At 36.4% G+C, this 18,834-nt stretch overlaps 1 protein-coding gene across 1 annotated transcript in view; it reads right to left on the bottom strand.

Annotated features, from left to right (window-relative positions):
• Positions 1-4,319: 4,319 nt before the first annotated feature.
• alpha-Man-Ia (alpha-Mannosidase class I a) overlaps positions 4,320-18,834 on the bottom strand; it is a 98,853-nt gene continuing 84,338 nt past the window's right edge. Inside the window, exons 6-9 of the mRNA XM_083123982.1 lie at positions 13,342-13,625; positions 10,310-10,426; positions 8,752-8,896; positions 4,320-4,917 (exon numbers count right to left, since the gene is read on the bottom strand). Coding sequence (XP_082980108.1) covers positions 8,777-8,896; positions 10,310-10,426; positions 13,342-13,625 — 521 coding nt within the window. The 3' untranslated portion in view covers positions 4,320-4,917; positions 8,752-8,776. The remainder of the gene's footprint in view (positions 4,918-8,751; positions 8,897-10,309; positions 10,427-13,341; positions 13,626-18,834) is intronic.

The following is an 18,834-nucleotide window of genomic DNA, read 5'->3' as shown; positions in this document are numbered from 1 at the left end:
AGCCATGGGTTAATACTACTAGTTTCTTCTTTCAACTCCATAAAATCTCATAATGAGAATGGGAAGTTTGTGCACCTTCACCACTTGTAACAAGGAGTATGCTTCTCATGAATACTGAATACAAATGTATTTTCAGCACAAGGTGCAAGTTGTGTCACAATAAAAAATAATATCAACTTTCTTGATGATATCAATTTTTAAAAAAATAACTTTAAGCTTATTTTGTATTACATATTTTTACCAATTACTCAGATTAAACAATGGAAGATAGATGAAAGGTGATGTGACACACAGACACACACATATACATACACACATGTAAATATAATGGATGTAAGGGAAGTAATCCACTAACTTTTCTACACGTATTTAAAAAGAGCAGCAAGAAATGATCCAGAGCAGTTTAAAGATGTGCAGAACAATGAGCAAATTAGTGAGTATTGGAATTTTTATTTATAACATGAAGGTAACACTGATCAACTGACAGCAAGTTTGGTAAGAAATGGACAGTTGTGGGACGGAAATACTTAGTACAAATTTCAGCTGGGTCTATGATGTTTTGATTATTTGTAGATTAACATTATGAAGAAAATAACGTAATGAGTTTATTAATGACATTGGGTTATGGTAGCATGTAAATACTACAAGAAATGCACTGTAAATGCAGTTAAATGTTTTAGTTAGGAGTGGCAAGTGCTTTTCACGCATATATTTTTCTCTGATGTGTGTTAAATGGCTTTTGGCATTGTATCCAAAGCATTCTGCTTTTATGCTCTCTAACACACCAGTTTAAATCTAAAATTCAAACAAGATTTACAGCAAATTGAAACCTTAATAGATTTCCATTTTCAGCTTTACATATGAAAAGACACAAAGCATAATTCAAATAACTTGTGTAAACTTATAAACACACACTTATGGATGACTTCATAGGAAGAACAAACAAACCATAACAAACCTTTTCCTCTGTTACTTTCTGATGAAAAACTGGGATAAATCTTCACCAATCTTGCGAAGAGGGTGAATTTTGAAATTGTCTTCCTATTTGAAAACACAATATCTCTATGGGGCACTTATAATATCTCAATAAAAGTAGTTCCAATAATTATTTGTGCAAAATACAGGAACTTCCAATGACAACTTTAATTCAGAATTCTCATAACTTACTGGCCTCCCTGTTGACATAGTGGTAACATTGTCTTGTATTCAAGGGATCCCAGGTTCGATACACATTGTGTTTCAGATCCCACTTTAAACTGTAGGTCCAGTCCCGTTTAGCCTCTGTGCATAAAGTGGACTTAAAACAAAAACTCTAAAAATCTTTCTCTAGCAATGTGAACAGACTATGTAACCAATGATTATGAACAGGTCTGGAGTAAACTTACATGCAATGCACACACTGCAGGAAGTATAAATAGTTTTCCATAATGGTGTCTCAGCACATCAATTTTTCAATATCGATACAACACTTGCACTAGGCATAGAAGAAAGATGCGGAAATTACATAAAGTAAACTGATTTTGTCCTTTGAGCCTGGAAACTCTCTATAAAAGCAGATAAGACAACCAACAACATGCACATCTTGATCTTGTTTATTAATTGTATGATTAGAAGCTCAAATGTAATAACTCAAAAAGGGCAACTTTCATTTTATATGTACAGTATTTTCGCCAACTATACGTTTGAAACTAAATTCTTAATGGCTTGTCCACATTTCCATGCAACCCCTATCCAAAAGCAGTTCTTTTAATTCAACTTTCATTATCACATGTTACCCATGCTTTAACCCTTAGTGGATGGAGCCTTGCACACGTGTCTAGGTTCTCTGGATGGGACTTTACAAACTTGCGGTGATGTACAAAAAAAATCATAGCTCAAGAACTAATTGCCGTAGAGAGATGAAATTGGTCTTCTTTTCTTTTGGAATGGCAGGGCTTTTAGTGGAGGTGAAATTTATACACTGTACCTACAAATAATGAAAATTAATGCAAGAAGAAAATTGAAATGAAAAAAACTATGTAGTATGTAGCTACAACCATGCAAAGTTGCATTGAAAATAGGCTGATACTTCTTGCGGGAAAATAATAATGTATACGAGTGGCAGTTTGCCAGCTTGTGGAAACAATTTCCAGAATTTTGCTTCTAGTGTTGTCCCTATGGTTGCTGGATGGACCATATTTGATGGGAAGCATGACAGAAGACCACTATTTGAGAATATGTAATGCCTGTGCCCAATTTTGAAAAATAAGGAAATTATGCAACATTTTCGAAAGTCGTGACTTTCTGAAAATTTTGAAAACTAGGTGTTTGCCCCTGGATGCCTAATTGTCACAAGTTGTTAAAGTGTTCTTATGTTCTCATTATTACATATAAAAGTGAAATATATCTGCAAAAGTGCAGGTTGAGAGGTTATAGACCATTTAATAAGATCTACTCCATAATACTTAAGAGGGAAACTAAGGACTTTTTAAAACTCTCCTTGTCAATAATATTAACAATGGGTATATTGTTTTGTAGTTAGAGTATGTCATACCTTCATATGTATAAAAGTGAACAGAAAAATAGAACTGAAATAGGTTTCAAGAAATGGCGCATTGCTGCCATGCAGTGCTGGGAAAACCTTTTCCCGTCCATCCTCAATGGGTTTACACCTGGTGGGAAGACCTTTTCCATCCGTCCACTAAATATTAAAAAGCACTCTCAGATTAACACACAACAAAATCTACAGAGACAATTTTTGATAAAAACACAAGTAAACAAACTTTACTCTTAATAAAAATCTTGTTTGAAAATCGATATTCTAATAATTGTCTTAAATAATATTACTGAAACATATGTATACAGTAACAATGTACATGTTCGAATGAAGAAAAACTGTATCAGAAAATTATGTGAAATGAAAACATGTTATGATACTATTTTAGGAAGCAAATTTCACAATAAACATAAACCACCTTCAAATTTTTAGTACAACTAGTTTTCTACAATTGAACATAGAGCTTGAAAAAAAAAAAATATGGCTACTTACTTCACAGATATAGCTATTTTATGATAAATATATTTCAGTTACTTTTGCTATGTCTGAATGACTCCACCCATATATTTTTTAATATGTTAATTCTATCATGTGACTATATGACTTGCTGTATTTGAAACCTTTACTAGATTGCAACCTAAGAAACACTGTTGTATTAATCCTATGTCATGCACATAGCTAAAATCTCACTTGATTTATTATAATGACTACAAAGGAATTAACATCCCTTCATTGAACTCTTTTCTTATCACAATATTAAAAACTATCAAATGATCATTTTAAAATTGTTCAGTTTCTTCACAAGTAAGTTTAGTGTTGACCTTGAATAAATACTAAATGAAGTATGTAAGATGTATTCCTTATATTATATACTTAATATTTACTCGTGATGAAATAAAAATATCTCATCCATGCCTTTGGAGCCAGAACTGACTCATATAATTTGATTTGAGAAAGATGAATTTTCTGAGTTATTTTAATATGTATCTGGAGAATACCATCCTCCAAACCTTACATGAACATCACAAAAGTTGAAATTTAATCATGGCACCTTTTCAGAATGAAATTTAGATAAGAACATGTGATAAAAAATTCTCAAATTATCCGTCTATAAGTACATCTACTTTAAGAAAGAAAAAGTTTTCTCCTCAAAGGTCACAAATTAAATGTTTGTACATTCACAGCTGAGGATGCCAGTTTGGGAGAAAGATCTTTATGTGGGTAGGGACAAATCAGGGACTTCAAATAAGCTATTCTCAAGTTACCAGTGCATCTACTGCAATATTTGAAAAATAGATCACTTGTTCCTTTGAGAAGTTTTTTGATTTGATTTAAACGGACTACATGATACAATTTTTATTATCAATTATCCTTATATCTCACACAATACCATGATAAAAACCTTCATTTTTATGAAGTCTGTATACAATGATAGAGAATAGACAAAGACAACCTTGAAAAGAAAAGTTATCTTTGCCAGTGGAAAATGTAGGTTTTTAAAATGCCTTTGATTTACCTGTAGATGTGTAATATGCTCCATCACTTTCTTGCACACTCACAAAGTAAAACTTTGAAACACACAACTTTCAAAATCAATTTTCATGAAGTTTTTATAGTTCATTTCGTTTACAATAAGAAAAGTACACACAATTGTGTTCTGATACATTTTAAAAATATAATAATAATTTATGTCAGCTCTTTCAGAAAAAAAAATTAAGATACAATATTCATTTTGGAAATGTCACAAATATCCCTTGACTGTGCATATATATATATATATATATATATATATATATATATATCAGCACAATTAACAAACATCCCAACACTATCATACCCACGTATATCTACAATGCACAGCCTTACTTACAAAATAATAAAAAAAAAGGGTAAAACTTATCCATACAAGCCAATGAAACAGCACATAAAAGTATAATAAATTTCAGAATAGAACAAAAATCGCACTTGGATTGCAATAACTTACATAATTACACAGGAGCCCTAATTTCATTTGAAATCAGTTAGTTACGTATGTTAAATAAAATGTGTATTTTTTTAAAAAAAGAAAAAGAAACATCCTTCACTGCATTCACTTACCCGAGATCCCCCATGTGTAAAAATATAAATTGAAGGTACTTTCAAAATTGAGCAACTCCTTGCATGTAAATACTTCACACTTTGCAATCAACGCTTGCTAGGAAACAAGCATAGCATTTTGCATCTAATTCGGCTTCTTTCAGATTTCTTAACGAAAAAAGTGAATTCAGATTTTTGTTTTCGTTGACTTCTCTTTCACATATGCTGTTTCTTCATGGACTTTGCTGAAGGACACTCAACATCACACAATGTATGCAATTTTTTTCTTCATTTCTACACTTTATCTGTAAGGAAAGAAAATCTTCCATGATTCAACCATGCTAACTGTATGGATGCATACAAAACCATAAAATTTGTAATGCTCTATTACCTACTATTGGGTAACTACATGTTCCTTACAGTAAACATCACTTACACAAGTGATTTCAAAGTTGATTTTTTTAATTTACAATACAGATAAGACAATAATCAGCATATTATAAAAACTCAACTAATAAAGAAATCCACTTCTGTCACACAATGTTAGTGCAAAATTAATTAAAAAATTGAATTTTGACTGCATTTTAAAATTTCTGTCTCACTGTGCACTGGTCAAATTAAAAAAAAATGGTTGCCAGGTTACGCTGCAGCTCTGCAATTTCCTCACGGTGGTGGGTGGCCACTATTCCCATACAAAGGCTGAAATCTCAGGAGAAAAAATGTTACACTTGCCCCAGGAGACTCAAATCTGCATGCGTTCCTTAGTTGGGAGCCCAAAGCTTGCACCTTAGACCGTACGGTGCAGGACTCAAAATGGTTAAAACTAACTAAAATAAGAGTAAATGGCAATTCCTTGTAATGCACCCAAGTTATTACAAGGACTTAAAGTGTTGTGATGTCTGATTTTGCTTTAATTCAAGTCCTGCGTGGCTTGTGAATGTTGTAGTCATAATATTCATGTCTTAAAACAATATGTTAACAATATTAAGTCCTGGGAGGCTTATTGTAAACTTGTAATTTATTGAACATTGTGTTGGTTAGCCCACAATTATATTCAGGGTTAAGTTTTTATGTGCATAGCAATCTGTCGAGTGCATATAGTTTCCCACTGGGCAGTGTGAGGTCATGCTGCACTCCCTATGCTCGTGCGCATTCCACCAAATAATTCCGTGCGCCACCACCAATTCGCCTATATAAGTGAGGACAGGAGCATTCTGCTTCAGTTCTCGGCTGGCCAGTGAACAGCAAGCACCTCTTGGAACCCAGGCCCAGAAGAAGCAGCAGAAAGAAAATAGTTCCAGCAGAATCCTACCTAGTCTACCCTTACCAACTTTGGCTGATACCTTCAGACCATCAGTCTGATACTCAGCTCTGGCCAGAGCATATCCTCGGGTTCTTTTCCTTACTCTGCCCATAATGGCTATGGCTGTGTGGTTGGTGCCTTCGGACCTTTGGGTCTGATACTCGGCTTCAGACAGAGCATACATACCCTTGGGCAGTGCTCAAAAAATTTTCTTCAAAGCTCTGAAAATCAGGCACCAGGAAACTACCTACTAGCAACTGTGCATACTACAGTGTGTTTCAAAAGTCGCACAACCCAAACTTTGAAAATGTACATCATGAAAACCGTAAGAGGTATTTACACCAGGTTTTCTGCACTAAACTAATCATGTACGCTATCACTGGATTAATAAATTTATGTTAGCATGTATCCAAATAAAAGCAATTACATTATTTTAAAAAAATGTTGTTAATTTGCTGAAAACATCTGAGAATTGATTTTTAACAATATATACCAACGTAGAAATTTTCAGCGAAAAATGCAGGTTTGACCAGGACTCGAACCTGGGTCTCTGGCATACCGTACAATTTCTCTAACCACTGAAGTACTGAGCCGGCCTGGCCTCGCCTGATTTTTTGCTGTTACTGTTCTACCTGCGTGGAATCCTCTCTGCCACTGCTACCGCAACGGGATCTGTTACCTTTGAAATACAGTAGACTTCGACGTTGCCTGGTTCCTCCCAGCGTAGAGATGTTAATGCATTTTTCGCTGAAAATTTCTACGTAGTACATTTCCTGTGTGTGCCTGATCTTCAATAATTAACATTATAACGGACAGTAGTAGTGGAGTCCAGTGTGGTAAACAATACTTAACAGTGTGTGCTGCCATCTGTGAACGTTGGTGTAGTGATCGGTGTATCTAAGGCTATGTTAAATGTAATAAAATGTTTATACCCAGCAAGCCTTGAGGTTTTTATGTAGTTTCAGCGCTATCGACTGGAAGAGTTAGCATAAGGGCAAACTTTTGCATTAAGACTAAGTATGGTTGTTCCTGCAGGGTTGTGGTAAGACCCGAGAACATTGCATTCTGCTCTGTCTAAAACTAATGGTAAACCTTCACTAAACGTAATGGACCACAGTTAAAATAAAATCACTCCTCTCCTTCCCTGAAGACAGAAGAATGATAATCTGCCATTGAAAGAAGATACGATACGTAGGCAATGACGTGACTTATCTGTAATTTACAAGGGGTATTCATAAAATAAGTTTCACCAGTCTGCACGGATTTTTATTCTAGAGATAGAATGTAATATGTACATAAACAAAATATCATCTACTATTTCTTGATTTACTCCCCACTGACATTGATGCACTTTTGTACCATTTTACAAACTTCAAGAATCCCCATTTGTAAAACTGTGTCCTAATTATGAGTGAATTGATGAATTGCTGCTTCAACAGTTGCATTGGTGATGAATCACTTAGCTCACTCCCAGTGACTTCTTCAACACAGGGAAAAAGTATGTCACAGGGTGTCAGGTCAGGACTGTAGGGTAGGTGGTACAGTCGCTCCTAACCAATGGTGGCAAGATGGTTGATAGTTGCTGCGGCCATGTGAGTTTTGCATTGCCATCAAGGAGGAGGAGTCTGATGTCAGAAGGCTAGTCTCTTTCCTTGAATGGCAGCCTTCAGTTGTGTTGTTTTCTGGCAGTATCATTCAGCATTAATGGTTCCCCTGTTTAAAAGTTCCAACAAAAGAACCCTTGAGTATCTCATAAAATATTCAAATTACGTTCTGCTGAATTGGGCATCTAAAATTTCTTTTTGACAGGGGATATCATATGCCTACCCTCCATGTGTAGTGGATGTGGTGGACCCAGTTCTCATCTCTTGTCATAATCTGGAGAAGAAAATCATTTTTCTCTGTTGTACTACAAGAGATGCTGAATCTTATTCAAAATCTTTGAGGTTTGTGATCTGGAACGAGTTGGCAAGGCACCACCATGATGTCACTTTACAGTACTGGAGGATATCGTCGGCAATTTTGTGGACTGATGCACTGCTGATACAGAGTTCAGTTAAGCATCTGTTCCCTTCACATCAGCTCTCCTGATGTTCTTATGTCCAGGCACACTTCGCTTTTGGAAATAGTTCTTACCTGATCCATCCAACTTTCACACCTGTCTTTGAACTGCTGGCACCATTATCATACCATTTGCTTTGACATTGCATCAGGACCATACACTCCCACCAGCTGGTTATTAATTTTGGATGTTCCACATGCCCATTCATAACAAAAAATTACCCACACTTCATCCTTTGTCCATGCTTGCAATACACCTGTTCCCATGCCTACCAGACACACATTGCTTACCTCTTCTCTTCTTTACAACAGCAACATGCTAGCACCACCTTCATGGCCAATGTCAAGTATCACAAAACAAAAGGGAAATTACATTATACATGCTTGTATAATGACATTTGCCAACTGAATGTGTCTATGGTTTTTGGCAAATAAAAATATTTTGACTATCTCACATATTTTCATTACAATGAGCAAATATAGAGTATTAGTTATGCAGATTTATACCACTGTTCAGCAGTCATATATTCTATTCTTTACTTGGAGAGCCAAGTTCTTTCCAAATATAGGATAATTTTATATGTGCCTATCAATCATCTGAATCTTCAGATAATTCAGATGCAAATTATCAAGATTTATAATTTAATCCCACAATGATATGTCTAAAAGCATTAATTCTTTAGCATACAGTTCATACCTAAATTAATACAAGAAAGCCATATGTATTAGCCAGTTCATTACAAAAGAAAACACCATATTATGGTACAAAACTTACCGTAACAATAAATAAGGAAAACATCTTATGCTTGCTCTCTGTACAATGTATTTAAGCCTTTAATTGGAAGAGGATGGGCTTCTGTGTTGAACACCCATTCGTCTAGGGAAATCAAACTGTCATCACTAAATAACAGGTATAGATACTGAAATAAACAAAGGAAACATGTTAAATACTGCTGATTTGTATGAGACAAAATAATGCAAAGCTGCACTGATCGTATCACAGATGATGCAAAATATGGACTTATAATTCCTAACAAGTGTATTGGTAAAATTACCGACAATTCTATCAATCTGATGTTTCCATGAATTGCCTGCAATTGAGTTGAAAAATCTGTCACTTTTTTTTTAACATACGGAATATATTCTGGTTGTGTGAAATAAATATCTCAATATGTCAGGTGCGGTTGGCCCTATAGAGCACAGGAGGAGTGAACCTGCAGTAATATATGGTAAAAACCTTGAGAATGAACAATAAAACAATGTATTTACCTTTTCACAATATTTCGCTAAAATTTTTACACAATAAGTCGTGTATTTGTGTCCGTAACATGGCGAACTCTTTTTCTGAGAAGGATAAACTGCGAGTCTGTCGTTCTGCTGCAGTTTCTCAGTTGAACCCCCACAGGACAGCTCGTGCCATTGTGAAAGCTTCGTGCGGTAGCAAAGCTCGAGGTGGGAATAGGGCAAAATACATGGAAGAGGATACTGCCGAACCTTCGTATCAAACATATGGGCATGTGCAGTTTGTGCTCTTGCAGAAGACGCAGCACAATGCATCATTCTCTCTGCTTCCTCCCTTCCAGTGTTGCCCTGTGGGGTTCAAGTTTGAAGCACACACATTACAAATTCAATCTTTTCTTTGTACCGAACTTCTTGGAATAAATGCAAGATTGTAGCAGAGAAGGATGAGTAGAAATGAATAAAAGCTGGAATTAGATGCGATGAATTAAAATAAAAGAGATACATTACCAAAATAGTTTGTGCATGCATTCAGAGGTTTTTCCTTAAAGGTTGAAACACTTAGAGTACGCGAAAGTGAAAAAATGGCATGAAGACGTGACTCATCACTCAGTGTCAAACAGTCAATGCCTCAAGTTTGTTAGTTTTTGAAGTGCTTGGATACTCGTTGGAAAGTATAAATGATGCTGTGAGTGAAGCGAGGGATGGACTACGTCATATCCATTAATTCAGTGTAGTAGGTGTTGCTGTCTGCGCAGGTAAGACATGACTGCTTAAAATGCATGTAAGTAACGTAAACAAACTTTCTCGTCCATTGATAGACAGTTAGCATGTGCTGGTTGACCAGCTCCAAATTTGAACAAAGTTGTCACGTATCAATGAAAGGGTCTCAGGTTCGATTTCTAGTATGCACATGCCATTAGTTGCCATTTCCCTTGTTAAGTGGCCACCTTTCGATCTTGCCACAAAGTTCCCAAGACTGATTTCCAGCCTGAGCATGGGTGTTACTTGTGGATGTTCCTTCAGCAATTTCATGTAATCATCATTCATGCTCATCGTCGCAAAAGCCACAAGTGACAAAAAGGGACACTTACCTTCAGAGTTTCTGCTAGGAAAAAGCTTTGTTGGACATCATCTTTCTGAGGGTTCTCAGCATACACATTTTTTATTCCTGTAAAACCTCCACTCACTCTACAGTGTTTCTCCAAAGCCTGCAAAAGCAAGCAATCAATGAACGAAAATAATCATTACACAAGTAAATAAATCATAAATACCAAGCCCAAAGTTTTTAACTACAACATGGTAGAATGGTAAATTGTTTTACAATCGTAAGACAATCACATATTGAATACATGTAATTATTGATAAATGTTTTAAGTCTTGTTAAATTGTTACAAAATAAAACAATAATTCATACAAAAAGTGGGCAATATTTCATCCTTGTTTCTTATAGACTTTCTGAAACTACATATACCATGAAACACACAATCATGTGGTCAGTAAATACCTATTAGAAGATTGTAATCCAGTTTCTTAGGAATAAAAGCTGATTTTAACAATGTCATGAAGGTTACAATGATAATAGTCATCAGGTCCATTAGACCTGGCATGTTAATACTCAGATTTTCATTTTCTAGAGATTATTATTGGCATTGTGGAACATTGGAAATATATAACACTTTCATGTTATCCACTATTGATTTTTAATCATGTGCAACTTATTACAACTTAGTTTGCTGCAAAACTTCGAGTTTAGAACACTCACACTGGACACAATAACTATATGTTAAAGACAGTTCCAAGTCTATCAGACATGTAGTACTACTAAGTTGAGAACAGACTTGAGTGATTTCCCATTGGAACCATAGACTCATCCACTTTCTGATGACAATACCACTGGATACACTGCAATTAGTACTCCCTCACACTCAACTTTTACCATTAAGTAAGCAATAATAAGCAGAAAGTAGCAACAATTAGGGTCATAAACTGAGCATAGTTTAAAATGCAATTAAAAAAGGTAAAATGAAGAAGGACTGTGAGAAACAAGAAAGAGAGAATAGATCAACCTTAACATAACAACTTCCAAGAATTACAAATATAGCTCTAGCCTATCTAGTTGAAATTGAAACAAACAGCAAAAATAAAAATATCAGAGATTTATATTAAGGTGTAAATGAATTTAGAAAGGGGTGGCAACCTAAAGTAAACTTGATAAAAGATAAAAACTGTGATTTTTTGGCCGATCCAAGTGATATTTTAAATAGATAGAAGAACTACTTTAATTACCTCTTAAATGTTCATGTAGGATATAAATCAGAAGTAAATGAAATACACACAGCAGAACCTTTAGTTCCAAAACCTAACTTAACTGAAGTTAAAGATGCTATTAAAAGGCTAAAGAATAACAAAGCACCTGGCATTGATTTAATACCAGCTGAGTTAATTAAATATGGTGGATATTCGTTAATATGTAAAATTCATAAATTAATTTGTTTAATATGGAATAAAGAAGAAATCCCTCAATAGTGGAAAGAATCCATGATTGTTCCTGTGTTTAAAAAAGGTGATAAAATGAATTGCAATAATTACCGTGGAATTTCTCTACTCTCAACAACATATAAAGTATTATCTAACATTCTTTTAACAAGACTAACCCCATATGCTAATGAAACTATAGGTGATTATCAATGTGGATTTAAACATAACAGATCAACTACAGATCAAATTTTTCTCATCAGACAGACACTTGAGAAAAAGTGGGAATATAATCAAAATGTGCATCAGCTATTCATTGATTTTAAAAAAGCATATGATTCGGTCAAAAGAGATAAATTATATAATATATTAGCCGAGTTTGGAATACCTAAGAAGCTTGTTAATATGATAAAAGTATGCACCAGTGAAACAGAAAGTAAAATTCGTGCGGATATTAATATGTCTGACAAATTTATAATTCATGATGGGTTATAACAAGGAGATGCATGATCTCCATTGCTCTTTAATTTTGCCTTAGAATATGCTGTTACGAAGGTAAAAGAACTAACGAAGGACTAAAATTAAATGTTATGACTCAGTTGTTAGCATATGCAGATGATGTAGACTTATGATATAAATACAATTAAGAATAATGCTAAAATATTTTTCAAAACTGCTAAAGAGATAGGTTTGGAAGTTAACAAAGAGAAAACTAAATATATGCTTACAGGCCGAAACCAAGTGTTAGGTAATAATCAAAATCTAATTATTGATAACAACTTTTTGAACCAGTTTCCAAATTCAAATACTTAGGAGTAATATTAACAAATGAAAATTATATTAAAGAGGAAATAAAAAGTAGGATGATATAAATACAATTAAGAATAATGCTAAAATATTTTTCAAAACTGCTAGAGATAGGTTTGGAAGTTAACAAAGAGAAAACTAAATATATGCTTACAGGCCGAAACCAAGTGTTAGGTAATAATCAAAATCTAATTATTGATAACAACTCGTTTGAACCAGTTTCCAAATTCAAGTACTTAGGAATAATACTGACAAATGAAAATGATATTAAAAAGTAAACAAAAAACAGGCTTAATTCAGGAAATGCATGTTACTTCTCTCTTCATAAACTTTTGTCTTCTCGTTTAATATCTAAGAAACTAAAAGTTAAAATATACAAACTCATAATTTTGCCAGTAGTATTATATGGATGCGAAACTTAGTCTCTTACATTGAAAGAGAAACAAAAATTGAGAGTATTAGAAAATAAGATCCTTAGGAAAATATTTGGACCTAAAAGGGATGAGGAAACAGTTGAGTGGAGGTTACATAATTTGTATTCATGTCCTAATATATTAGAATGATTAAATCAAGAAGACAGGTGGGCAGGCCATGTGGCGCGAATGAGAGAGGAAAGAAGAGTTTACAGGATTCTTGTTGGGAAACCTGATGGTAAGAGACCTGTAGGAAGGCCAAGACGAAAATTGAGGGATTAACGTTGAGATGAACCTAAAGGAAATCGGTAAGGATGGAAAAGGATAGGGGCAGATGGAAGGCCTTTAGGCCTTTGTTGCTGCAGCCATGAACTTTCGGGTTTAAGAAGGCTAGAGAGTTAGTTAGTTAGTCTATCTAGTTAGCATACCTGTACAGCTTCCCAGCCCCACTCTCTGTATTTTTGATCTTTAGTGAGTCTCCACATGATTAAGTACGACTCAATAACTTCGGGCCTCAAAATGTAGTATTTCTCACTACTCTTCAGGGCTCTCGCTTCAATGGCGTCTGTAAAACGGAAGCTTTCTGGACCTAATTTTGTAGCAGTTCTGTCGTAGGACTCGTGGCATGTATTAGTAACTTCCCTAGCTACATCCATGTACTTTTCAGACATCTCGTTTTTCAGTGTTGTTGAAGCTAGCCCAAAGAGTCCACCTGAAGGAGAAAAATTATTAGAGGTGTTAACACTAAATGCAGTAACTCTTGCTTGTGGGTCTACATGCAATAAACTGTTTGTATATTGCTATAATATGATTTTATGATATCTACACTCTGCCTAAGCTAATACCACTTTGAACCGATAATGATACACTTTACGAGTCTCACCAATACTGATACTGGTAATTAAAAATTGTAACATATAATTTAAAAGTTGTTCAAAAAGTTTACTAATATCAACAAGTAAGTGTTTCCATGCAATTATTATGTGACAAATTACCAGGGTTTTGCTTTAAAATATTCAAGAATATAATTGAAATATTGAAATAATATGAAAATAATTATTTTTTTTAACACAATACTGGCACAAAATAAATGAAAATTTTGAATTTTGCTTAATTTCCAGGATATTAAACTCTGAGAAAGTATCTTGTGAGCCCTGACACCCCGCAGCCAATGGCTGGCGGTGCTGGGATCACGTGAGTGCTCCCGTGAGTACTTGTGTGCTACAGCACTGCTAGTTGAGCTGTTGTTCCCGAGGACGGTGGACGTATTGACACACCAAGAAGATTTCAGTTGGAAACATGTGCAGTGTGTGCTGGGTACGTCTAGCCCTAGTCATGCGAGTCAACTTACCTGTTGGGATCGCTTCGGCAGCCTATGCTCGACGAATTTCTCGGTACCACTCCTTCCCGAGTGAACATGACAGATCAGGATTTGAAACAAACAGTCATGCAACTTCAGGCACAGATGGCCTTGATGCAGGAGCTTCCTACGAATGGGACCCGGGACCCAAATTCAATGGAAGGAGACATACAACTTATCACCTCTAAGGCCAAGGATCCTACCATGCCTATACGATACATGGTTGAAGCCAAGCATCTTATGACGACCTACCGCTTCCTGAATCAGCTGACCCAGGAGGAACGAACATTTTCCTTTGATCGCCTTCGCACCCTTTCCATCACCTCCTATGAGGCTGGCGTGTTGCGGCACATAATGCAACCACGACGACTGTGGCCGGCCTCGATATAGTGGAACCCCCGGCTAAGGCCGAACCCAATCAGTAAGGCTACATTGTGTCACCCCCTTCCTCCTCGTCAGCCAGTGGATGTTTTCGAGGACCTTGCCCGACGACTTGACGGTCCTCCCATTGTTATTCAACCTGAGGACTGCGAGGAAGGATGAGACTTTTGGTGCCCGCTCATTCAAGAAATAAGCAGCATGGTGAACCCCCCTGAAGTGGATTAAAGTGATAGTGCCTCTGAAGCCTTTTCTCCCCCCTGGGGACTACTCTCATCCTACGCCCCTGACGCATACTCCTCCTGCTGCATGCATTCGGAAGCTACGCCGTACTTGCCCTACGCTCTCCAACTCTACATGCCATGTCCAAGGCAGGAATTATTGATCGAGTGGATTCGGTGTGTAATTTCTTCCTTGTGTTTATCATACTGAAACCCGAACCTAATAAATTTAGTGTGATCTATGACTGTTCGGACTGGACCCACAGTTATTCCAAGTTGCATTTTCACCTGCCCACACCATACAGGTTACGGTCCATGATTACTCCTGAAGATTATTTAGTGAAGTTTGATTTGCGTGACTGCTTTTATCATGTACAATTAGCTCCTGTCACATGCCAATATTTTGGAATTAAGTGTCAACGTGAAATATTTAGCTTGTTGGCTGCCAATGGGCTGGTGTTGGGCTTCCTACTACATGCAGGTCCAAACAACAAGGGAGTTTCAGCTTCTGGCAGACGAATGTGATTTTCAGTTGTGTATTTGTGTATTTTTGTGTATTATGACAACCTTTTTTTCCTTGGTTCGTACTAAAATCTTAGTGTGTTTTTAACTAAAGTGCAAACATTGTTGTGTGCTATCAATTGGGCCAAAAGTACTACTGAACCTGTTCGTGTTGTTACATACTTGGGTACCATGTTGAATTAAGATGCCAGTACTACCTTGACGTGGTGTGCAACATTCCTCTCAGGCTGCTACATTTTCACCGAGTTTGTCTGATCTTATGTTGTTTTTTAACGTGGATCCAGGCCACCACAAAGGTGACCTACCCCCTGACTTATGCCTTAACTCAGGGAAGGCCCAGGTGGACCGCTTACGTTCCATTCAGTCTCAGCCTTTTAATTTGTACCACGTGTTCTGCCCTGATGTTTGTGTTTACACTGATGCCATGCCTACTAGCATTGCAGGGGTTATGGAGGATGGATCCCTTTTATTTGTGTTTACTTGACTCTTATGAGTTTCCTATCTTTATGATGGAATTTTTAGCTGTTTTGGTTTCTTTATTATACCTTCCGGGTCAAAAGGTACTTGTGTATTGTGATAATATGATAATATAAGGTGTGCACACCGGATGTCGTGGGTGATAGTATGGTCAGACGATGGTGCAGACAAATCACAGAAGGCCAATCGAATGTGCACAACCCCATACAGCTGAGTACACGCGGGCCTTTGCATCACTTCAGGTGAAAGATCTTGGACCACTCCTGGGCCTTGCATGTACGGACTTTCATCTCTTTGTTCAACTGAAGAACAAGGATTCGACAGCTACACTGCAGTAGAGATAGATCCAGTCTTTGCTGTCAAGACACATATGCCATGGGCATACAAAATTTAGTGCCAGACAAATGCCAGAACAACAGCAGTGATTATGTTACTAATGCAATAAATCACTACTGACATCCTTGTTTTATTTATGCCTAATCGGTAGGGACCTTGATTTTTTGTTATTTCTTTTTCAAATTGGTGTAATTTTTTATTTCTTTATTTTTAACTATTCGGTGTTATTTTTCCCAAAATTCACATTTTCATTTCAGCGCATTTTCTGGCAAATACCTGAAAATATACCTTCATGGCATTTTTAAACTACTGTTTCAAATTGTAAGTCACATGGCCTACGCCTCTTTGTGACAGTTTGATACCTTGAAAGTTATTTTCTATACCCCTTTTAAATTTTAAGGTAAAGGTTTTAGATAATGTTCCCCATATATACTGAAGGGTGCATAATGACCATAAGTGGTGATGCACCCAAAATTTTAAATCAATTTATCTCACGTGACAGATACCAATATATTATGGCACCAAAAATTTGCATGATCTTTTTTTGACTTGTTAGTGTTACATTTCCCAAAATTCGCGTTTTTGATCTAGAACATTTTTCTGCAAAATATACCAAAACGTAATACTTCCATTGTGCTTTTAAACTATTATTTTAAATTGTAGGTCACATGGTCTATGTATTTTCGTGACAGTTTGATATGTTGGAACAGATTTTTGAGGAAGTAAAATTAAATTTCTCCCCTGTGCTTAGCGCCAAGCCATGAAGGCATCTAGGGGGTGTGGAGTTAGGACCCCACACTTTCTTGATCACCGCTGAAGGTGGGGTTGATGTGATCAGCACCATGCTCCTGGCTACCTTTAGTCCCCAAAGTTTCCTCCAGGTACCCACTTGATACGATGAGGAAGTAAAATTAAATCGCTCCCCTGTGCTTAGCGCCAAGCCATGAAGGCATCTAGGGGGTGTGGAGTTAGGGCCCCACACTTTCTTGATCACGGCCAAAGGTGGGGTTTATGTGATCAGCACCACGCTCCTGGCTACCTTTAGCCCCCAAAGTTTCCTCCAGGTACCCACTTGATACGATGCTGGGTGGGCACCGGAGCAGTTTGAAAAGGTGGAAAGGATTCCGGTTCTCCCCTGCAGGGGATTGACCCCGGGTCTCTCGCATGGTAGTCAGACGCTCTAACGACCGAGTTCTATTATTTCTCGCTCAACAAATGCCGATGGTGCGCACTTAGCTTGGTAATTCAAAACACTTCTCACACGTCAAATACTGAAGATGCAGCTCCCGTGTGACTGTAGATACACACTCAATCTCCTGTTAGAACCATGCCACTTTGCTCTGTGATGCAAATTGTTTTGATAGAAGTTGAAAAAATCGTGGGAAATACATGCTTTAATGTGGCTGTCGGAATCATTCCATGTATAACAAGCATTATAGTTTACTCTTGAATAAAATGTTGGAAAACTTGCACGTTCTATGTACACAAATATGGCACATTTTGTTTCTTTAACCCTAGAAAAGACAAGAATGTTGGATTTCACGGAACTTTTCGCTGTTTTAGGACATTTTTTTAAAAAAAATTGCTAAAAATGCCAAATTTTATGCCAAATTCGGATTATTTCGATATTTCAAACTGGTAAAAAATGTGTCCAGACATTGCTGCACATTTATAAACACAACTTCGCAGCAATTAACATTTGTCATGGTTTTCGAGTTTGCCAAAAATCAGGTTCCTACTAATAGGAAATTACATTCTGCACATCCTTCGTATAAATCAGTAGATGGAAAGTGAAAATTTAGCAGAGCTGGCAGAGAAAAGTCAATTCTTGAAGTGATATGCTTTTATGATTCGAGTAAATATATTAAAATATTTACGTATTTATTAGAATTATATTTCATAATATTGGGCATTAACTTCACTCAGTGAGAGATTAATTACCATCTCTCACGAGTTTGAACAGGCAGGACAGAGAGTGGCGTTAATTTCATTGCAATTACTAGTGTTGCAGTAAATTTGAGGTTGGGAGCATGCACTTGCCAAATTTTTATAACGTTCACCAATGCAAATTTATGTTTCACTTTTTCGTGATAGTATTCAATATATAATATATTCTGTTTTGTTGGATTCTTCTTGATATCTAAGAATAGTGCAATGTCATTGTAAACGAATGTTAACTTGTGTGAAACCAGTAATATGTCAGGATGATGAAAGAAAACCTTCGTAAGCACTGCTACATTAAATAAGGTGAAGTGAGCCAGAAGAGTAATAAAATTCCAGCAGCATATTTGCAGTCTAAAGCTCTTGCATGCGATTTTTTTTGGATGTTTCCATGTTCCTTCAGTTTGTCCAATAAAATGCCTTACTACGACCTACGACAACTATCGGACTGTGCCACCCGCTTCCACCCCTCCATCTGTTGACAGTTCTGTCCCCTTACTACTGCCATACGGACAAGAAAAAATGATAAATCAATGCATTTTCCACGTAATATTTAGAGGCTTAACACATTTTTCTACCCCTCCGGAAATATCTTTCTCTCTCTCTCTCTCTCTCTCTCTCTCTCTCCCCTCCTGCATAAAAGGGGCCTAAAAGTTGAGGCTGAAACTTAGCAACAAGATTTCCTG

The sequence above is a fragment of the Lepisma saccharinum genome, chromosome 6, assembly GCF_977018435.1.
Source record: "Lepisma saccharinum chromosome 6, izLepSacc3.1, whole genome shotgun sequence".
Taxonomy (NCBI): domain Eukaryota; kingdom Metazoa; phylum Arthropoda; class Insecta; order Zygentoma; family Lepismatidae; genus Lepisma; species Lepisma saccharinum.
Note: the sequence above shows the minus strand (reverse complement) of the source record. Positions and strands in the feature narration are given on the sequence as shown.